General features: G+C 65.4%; 1 protein-coding gene across 1 annotated transcript in view; it reads right to left on the bottom strand.

Moving 5' to 3' along the window:
• Nucleotides 1–2,791: 2,791 nt before the first annotated feature.
• GALNT9 (polypeptide N-acetylgalactosaminyltransferase 9) overlaps nucleotides 2,792–7,822 on the bottom strand; it is a 23,608-nt gene continuing 18,577 nt past the window's right edge. The window contains exons 10-13 of the mRNA XM_015587880.1: nucleotides 5,651–5,788; nucleotides 5,188–5,283; nucleotides 4,068–4,235; nucleotides 2,792–2,976 (exon numbers count right to left, since the gene is read on the bottom strand). Coding sequence (XP_015443366.1) covers nucleotides 2,830–2,976; nucleotides 4,068–4,235; nucleotides 5,188–5,283; nucleotides 5,651–5,788 — 549 coding nt within the window. The 3' untranslated portion in view covers nucleotides 2,792–2,829. The remainder of the gene's footprint in view (nucleotides 2,977–4,067; nucleotides 4,236–5,187; nucleotides 5,284–5,650; nucleotides 5,789–7,822) is intronic.

The raw sequence follows: 7,822 nt of genomic DNA, 5'->3' as shown, positions 1-7,822 counted from the left end.
GTCAGGCAGCATGGAAGGAACAGGCTTGCGGAAGCAGCTGCGTGTGAAACCGGGGCCCGCCTCGTGCCGAGTGTGTGCCTTTGAAAACAGGCAAAGAAGAAAAATGATTGGAGCTTTAGGCAAAAGAGGAGTGGACACAGGGCCGGAGGGTTCGGGGAGTGGACTTGGCTCGGATACAGCCCATAGATGGGCTCGGAAGTTATTTTGAGCCCAGGGCACCTCAATGGGAGTGCATGTCACTGTAAATTGGGAAGATCTGTGAACCGGCCCCAGCGTGGGGCACACGTGGCGTGCAGGCAGGGGTCCAGACCAGCAGGGACAGCTGTTGGACAAATGTCCATCACAAAACTACACAGGGACCATCTCAGCAGCGCCACCATGTGGCCGTGAGCTGCATGCCCGCAGTGCATGTCCTGCCCACCTTCTATCTCTTCCCAGCGGATGGATTTCTTCGTGGGGGGTGTGGTGGTGGTGGTGGAGGTGGGGCGGGGGCGGATCTCTGCTTTGAGTTAGCCCCAGGATCCTCGGGCAGTTCTTCCCGGAAAGCCTGTTCATGACCACGTTTTATGAAGGAGGCCGACCTGTTGCAGCTTAGTTGTGCTGGTGCCTCCGCCTGGCCACCTGGGTGACCTGCCTGTTCTCCAGCCTGTGGACCCGGTCAGTGCCATCCTCCCCCCGGGCACCTCCTCCACCCTCGCATGTCCTGGTGCCCGCAGGAGCTGGGCCCAGCCACGACTCTGGCCGACAGAGTTCATGACCACGTTTTATGAAGGAGGCCGACCTGTTGCAGCTTAGTTGTGCTGGTGCCTCCGCCTGGCCACCTGGGTGACCTGCCTGTTCTCCAGCCTGTGGACCCGGTCAGTGCCATCCTCCCCCCGGGCACCTCCTCCACCCTCGCATGTCCTGGTGCCCGCAGGAGCTGGGCCCAGCCACGACTCTGGCCGACAGAGCAGGCTTTCAAACATGGGAACGCACCACCTCCCAAGGCGGTTCGTCGCGATGTTGAGAGGTAATTTTCTAGGTGTCAGGTTTCCTGTGCGGGCTGCGAACCAGCCGACTTTGATATGACTCTCACTGCCTAGCGAGTCCTAACACAGGTGAGCTTTGTAAGTTTGAGCTCATGGTATGTCCCATGTTAAACCACAAACAGGACACTGCTCACTCATGGTGCCACATGTCATAACTTCTGGATTTTTGTGGACCCAGCGGGTAGGTCCTTGGCTAGCAACTGGCTTTTGAGGCCTCACTCACCACCAGCTTTTTGCTTCCATCATTCACTTAGAATTTGGGGACCACCTAGAATAGAGTGTTTGGGGGCTTGGGTGGGACCCTGTAGAATTCTCTGCCGAGAATGGAGAAACTGGGACCCTCTGGAGCTTCTCCCAGCAGCAGGAGCAGGACCTGGAGGAGGGGGAGATCGGGGTCCCCAGGGAGGAGAGGTGGAGGGGGGCTCTGTGGGGTGCACACCCAGTAGGCAGGTCCCCAGGGAGGAGAGGTGGAGGCAGGGGCTCTGTGGGGGTGCACGCCCACTGGGCAGGTCCCCGGGGATGGGCACGTGTAACTGGGCCAGCGATGAAGGTCAGTGAGGTGTAGACTCACTGCTCCACCTCAGGGCAGGATGACCACGCGCGTCCCCTCTGACCCTGAGGACAGGTGAGGGCCCTCGCCCCCCAGGGACTGCAGTGTCATGTTTTCCTCTTCCAGGGCCGATCTCTGGGGAGACGGCTCCTGGAATCTGGGGCCCCCGGCGGCACCAGGAACGACTTTTCCTCTCCTGGAAAGCGACTCCCCTGGGATTGACTGCGGCGCTTCTGGAGCTTGGGCCAGGCTCCCAGGCCTGTGCAGAGCACGGGCCACCTGACTGTAGCAAGGTGAGGCCAACAGGAAGCCCAGCGCCCTCCTGCGTCTGCTCCCACTGCCCCGCGGGCCAGGCCAGCTCGGGGCACCCCCACCCCCACCCCCCTTGGACAGCAGGACAGGAAGCAGGAGGAAGCAGCTGCTCGGCAGGGGGCCACCGGGGGAGGGGCAGGCAGGACCTCCTCCTGGTCCCTCCCAAGCCCTGCAGTTGTCACTGGCAGGAAGAGTCGTCCTGCCCAGGCCAGCTCTCAGCTCCGGCCCTGGAGGCCAAAGCCGCCATGGACAACAGATAACCAGGTGGGCGTGGCCATGTGCCGATAAAACTTTATTTATAAAAACGGGCGAGGGGCCGTGGGTCCTCGTTGGCTGACCCCTTGGGTCGGGCGCTGGGACAGGGACCCCCCCGAGACAGCGGACCAGCCCCGACTCTGGCGGATGAAACGAAGGTCCGCAGCGTTTAGCCGGCTCCTCGGATCGAGGCAGCGACATCGTCACACCCGCACTGCCCCGGGGCGGGCGCCCCTGCCGCCCCTCGCGCCGGCCACGGAGAGGCTCGGCGTGCTCTTGGAGTCCGAGGGGTGGCTGCAGGAGGGCGTGGCCCGCCGCCCCCCGAGTCCACGGGCACTGCTGCCTGGGGGATGGACGGGGCCTCAGCACATGCAAAAGGGGTGGCCATCCAGGCGCTGGGCCGGGTACCGTGGGAAGGCACGAGGTGTGGGGCCGGGGCCGGCTCTCAGCGGTGTGCTCGGGCAGAGGCCCAGCCAGGACGGTCCGCGCTCCTGGCAGGTGGCTGACCCCGAAGTTGGCCTCCAGAGCGGGGTCCCTGCTGCCCCAGGGCACAGGGCCCGCTGGCTGCCGGCAGCCGAGGAGAGGTCCCAGCCGGAGATGGCACAGGCACGGCCGGGCTCTGGGCACGGGCGCGAGGCGGCGCCCTCCCCAGGCCTGGGGTCCGTGCTGGGGAAGGGGCGGGGGTCAGTGCCGCCCACGCTCGATCCAGTTCCTGATGGTCCACCGCTGCCCCGAGCACCTCTGCAGCACCAGCCGCAGCCCGAAGCTGGCGTCCTTGGACAGCTCCACCTCCAGGCACCGGCCGGTGTCTCGGCTCACGATGGGGCCGCTCTTCAGGGGAGGGAGACGGGGTCAGCGCCCGGGGCTGTCCCGACGGCACCTCGGGAGTGAGGGGTGCAAGCCCCACGTGGTCGCTCATGGCCGCCTGAGACTCGGGGCCCTGTCTACCCCCCACATCCCTCCCATCGGCCCTGCTCCCGGGGTCTGAGGGTGACCAGGTGACAGAGTCCAGGCTTCGGGCATGTCCCTGGCACCTCCCTCACTTCTGGCATGTCTGACCTGCCCTCGGTCACCTCAACAGGCCTTCTGGTCCCCAAACACCGAGGACACTGGCCGGAGCCTGAGGACCCCCGGGCCACACCCTGTATGTTCTCCATCCTTCTCCAGCTGTGTCCCCACACGCGGTCTGGGGACTGCGTGTCCCAGCTCCTCTGGCCTCTTGGGGACCCAGGTTGGCTCCGCCTAGCCCCACAGCCTCCCACGCCCCAAGCCCCAAACACTGTCCCGGGCCTGCTCGGTGGCCGAGGCTGTCGGGACGGAGATCAGGCATGCGTCCTGGACATCTGCGGCCCAGCAGGAGCTTGGGCGTGAGTGGGTGGTCGGGGACATGGGGAGAACATTCCTGGGGCTCAGCAGTGCCTGGGCAGAGGGTGGAAGGGACGCAGCCGAGGGCCCGGGAGGGCTGGCCCCATGTCCTGCACCCTTTCCCAGGCACTGGGTCCACGACCACCCACCGAGGGTGCGTGTGCTGTCCACCCCCCTTGGTCCTGAGAGGGAGGCCAGCAGCACACTCGTCAGCCCTCCTGTCTGTCCTCGGGGCTCGGCCTTCTGCCCCCACAGGGCCCAGGGGCTGATCCAGCCGAGCCTGGGGAGCTAGCCCGGACCTCTCGCCTGCGGCCGGCACGAGGGCTTGCAGGTGGCCGTCCCAGGCTGCCCGTCCCCGGAGCTCGCCAGGCGCAGGCTGCAGGGCAGGGCAGTGTGAGCCTTGGCTGGGCAGACCGGCCGGCCCCTCTCTGGCTGTGACCCTGGGCAGGTGGCCTGACCCCTGTGAGACGGGTTTCACGCGGGAGCAGCTGGCGCGGGGTCCCCACTGCTGTCAGCCCCCCACGGCCTGGCCCACGGGCAGCCGGGTCCCCGCTGACCTGGGCGAAGTCCCACAGCCGCTGCGCCGGCCGCGTCACGTCCTCGCACTTCTTCAGGGCGGGCGTGCGGGCCCTGCCGTCGTCCACCAGGCACTTGGAGTCGGGCAGGAAGGTGGTGGAGCCCAGGGGGCCCAGCTGCAGCAGGCCCTCGGCACTGTAGCGCACCAGCTGCGGAGGCCGCGGGCTGTGGTGACCTGGGCGGCCGCTCCCAGGCCGGGCCAGGGCTGGGACCGCTCGCCAGCCCGTTCCTCCCACGTCCCCGGCGGGGCCACCACGCCCCCGAACCACACCTCAGCCTCGGAGTCACCTCCTGCACCCTCAGTCCCCAAGGCAAGCACACGAGGGGCCAAGGCCACACGGCCGTGTCCCAGCTCACACTGTTTCTGCGAAGGCGGCGCTCGCTCACAGCGGAGACCAGCGCTGCAGACGCCTGCCACGCCCCCTGCCTGGCCCTGGGCACGTCATGCCACCTTCCGTGCCTCGGGTCCCCGTCCGTAACCAGGAGCTCACGGGGCGTCGGGCCTGGTGGACGCCCGGCATGAAGTGCTCCGTGCACCGCAGCGTCCCGTGCATGACGGCGCCCATCTCCTGGGTGACGTCTGCACCGTGGCAAACGCTCTGCCGTCAGCGTCCCCTGTGGCACATCCCTGAGGGTGACTGCCACCGTCACCCCGGAGGGGGCCCCGGGCCTGGGGGCCTCACGATCCGCCCAAGCCCACTGGCACCAAAGGCCTCGCTCCTCACTTGCCTGGAGCATGAGTGAGTGTGCGTGTGAGACTGAGTGCGACTGTGTGTGTGTGTGAGTAAATGTGAGTGTGAGAATGAGTGTGTTGCAAATGAGTGTGAGTGTGAGTGAGTGACTGAGTGAACATGTTGTGTGTGAGCATGTGGGTGATGGGCGTGTATGAACGACTCTGGGTGTGAGTGTGTAAGATGACTGTGTTGTGCTGGGTCTGAGTGTGTGTGAGTGTGTTCTGTGTGAGTCCGTGTGTCTGTTGCGTGTGTGTGTGTCCTGGAGGCCCCCACACCACTCCGGGTGGCCTCACAGCACAGTGGCGTCGGGACGCCTGGCAGGCATGCCGCATCCCTGCCCTGCGGTCCCCGCGTCCCCCTGCCCTACCTGTGAGGACATCCCGTGGCAGGGATAGAGGATTGCTCGGTCATCGTCCTCGGCTCCCTGGTCCAAGCAGTAGCCGCTGGCTTTGCTGTTTCTCACCTGCAGCCAGAAGCGCAAGGAGGAACGCACGGCGGGGTCTCAAGGCCAGGCCGGGCTGGGGGCTTCACCCACCCTGTCCCCTGACAGGGCCAGAGGGGCCTGCTCTGCGGCCGGCTGTCTCAGGAACGAGCCTGACGCCCAGGGATGGCTGAGGCCCGGCGGGGCTCAGGGTCTGCCCTGTGGCGAGGAGGGGCGCGGGGCAGGGGCCTGGGCTCCGGCCGGTGAGCTCGCTGGGGAGGGGCTGGCCGGGCTCCTCGGAAGGGAGCTGGGACGTGCGCGTGCTGGGGGCCGGGCACCGGAGTGGCAGGGTTCGGGGCATGGGCGGGAAGCCTGCCTGACCCGAGGCCCACCCGGGCACAGGCGGTACCTCTCCGTACGTGAGGGTGTCGTTGTAGGTCCTCATCTCGGGGTACACGTTCTCCAGGTACCACTTGAAGCTGCGGCATTTCAGCCTCTGGCGCAGGGCCAGCCGCTCGGATACGTCCCCGAAGTCCACCCCGGGGTTCTGGAGGCGGAGACGAGGCAGGACCGGCGCTGAGTGTGTGAGACCGCACGACTCGGCCCCCGCCGTGATGGGGTGCTCCAGGAATGGGGGGCCTCCTCCTGAGGCAGGGAGCCAGGAATGGGGGGCCTCCTCCTGAGGCAGCCCCGCCCCTCAGGGCTCCCAGGCTGGGCCTCGTCTGGGGCAGCCCCCTGGCCCCACCCCTAGGACCCTACAGGTTCAGAACGGCTGTTCCTGGCGGGAGGGGCCTGGACAGAAGACCGCTGGCTGTGTGTGCGGCGCCTCGTCTGTCCCCCTGCACTGGCCTGTGCCCCTCCCAGGGGGTGACCTCTGAGCCCTTGGACACCCTTCCTGGTAAGAGTGTCCTTGTCTGCTGGGATCTGGGCCAGGCCAGAGCGTCCATGCTGCAGTGTGACCCACACAGGGGTCGGGCTGCGGGGAGTCAGCCTGGGGGCTGCAAGGGCTGGACACTGAGGTAGACATGGGAGATCAGCCCTGGGCGCGGGAGCCCCGCTAAGCTCCGGGCGCCGAGGCATGCCACAGGTCCCCGCCTGGCGACACTCCCTACCCGTGGTGATGCGTCGTTGCCAGGAGAGCTGAGCGGTCTGCGTGACCCCCCAGAACCGGCGTCCCCGCTCTGTAATAACCCACAACCCTGGATGAAATGCTCTGCTGAGTTCTGTCCCCCTGGCCAGTCACCGCATCTGGGGGTGGGCCTGGGCCCTGACACGGAACCGGCGCCGAGCTCCTGGGTCTGCGTGGGTCTGAGGACGTGCCCTCCCCAAGCCCAGGGTCCCTCAGCCCTCTGTCCACGGAGACAGACACAGGGCCCAGTGTGACGGGCAGCCATGGGCAGGCAGCCGAGCGTGGGGCTTTGGGACAGTCCCTTCACCTCTGGGCCGTGGTTCCTTCATCTGCACAGTGGGGTGATCACGGAGGAAGCCCCGTGCAGCCCCACGAGGACCGAGGGAGTCTGCAGGCGTGGGGGCCCCCCGAGACCTCGACGGTCAGAAGTGGGGGGCGGTCGCTGGTGAGTCCGGCGGCCATAGCGCCCTAAGCTGCCTTTCGAGGGTTACTGGGGGTGTCGTAGGGTTAGAGTTTCCCTGTCGGTTCACTTTATGGAAAATGAGGCGCTATGAGAGGTGAGCCCGCTTATGCTCTCCACACGAGAGCGTGCGCTCACGGCCTCCTGGTCCGCGGCTGGAAACCGCCCATGGGGCCCCCAGGGAGTACCGGGGTACCTTCCGCTAGCAGGTGGGAGACTGATTTAGGGGGTTGCACTGAGAACTGAAACTGTCGGCACACACTGCACACATAGCGGTGAGCGCTGCTTCTGCAACCTTGACGTGTGTGCGAAACCCCTGTGCTAACGTACACCTGCACGCGTGTGTGTCGGGTCATGCTACAAACTCCAGCTCTTACTGCGGCCGACGTTAAAAAAAAAAGCTGTGTCCAGGACGAGTCTCCATCAGGGGCCGGAGATCTGAACTCTGCCGTGAGCAGGGAGGCTGGTCCCGGACACGGCAGGGGCAATGGGGACTGGTAGCCCGGACAGTGCCCACGTCAGGGTGGCCTTCTCCTCAGAACATCACGCAGGTGCACACATGCACACACACGCAAATGCACACACAGACACATGCACACGCAAATGCACACACGCACACACACGCAAATGCACACACAGACACATGCACACGCAAATGCACACACGCACACACACGCAAATGCACACAAAGACGTGCGTACACGCAAATGCGCACACACGCATACACGCAAATGCACACACAGACACATGCACGCGCAAATGCGCACACAAACTCATGCATGCACGTGTATGCACACGTGACACACATAAATGCAAGTGCACACCTCCATGCATGCAAAACACATACAAGCACACACACGCAAAACGTGCACATGTGTGAATGAACACACGTGTACACAAATGCAAACATGCACGGACACACAAATGCACGTGCAGAAGCACGTGTTCACACACATACACAGGACATACATGTACATGTGTGCACACCTGCC

The sequence above is a fragment of the Pteropus alecto genome, unplaced genomic scaffold, assembly GCF_000325575.1.
Source record: "Pteropus alecto unplaced genomic scaffold, ASM32557v1 scaffold213, whole genome shotgun sequence".
NCBI lineage: Eukaryota > Metazoa > Chordata > Mammalia > Chiroptera > Pteropodidae > Pteropus > Pteropus alecto.
Note: the sequence above shows the minus strand (reverse complement) of the source record. Positions and strands in the feature narration are given on the sequence as shown.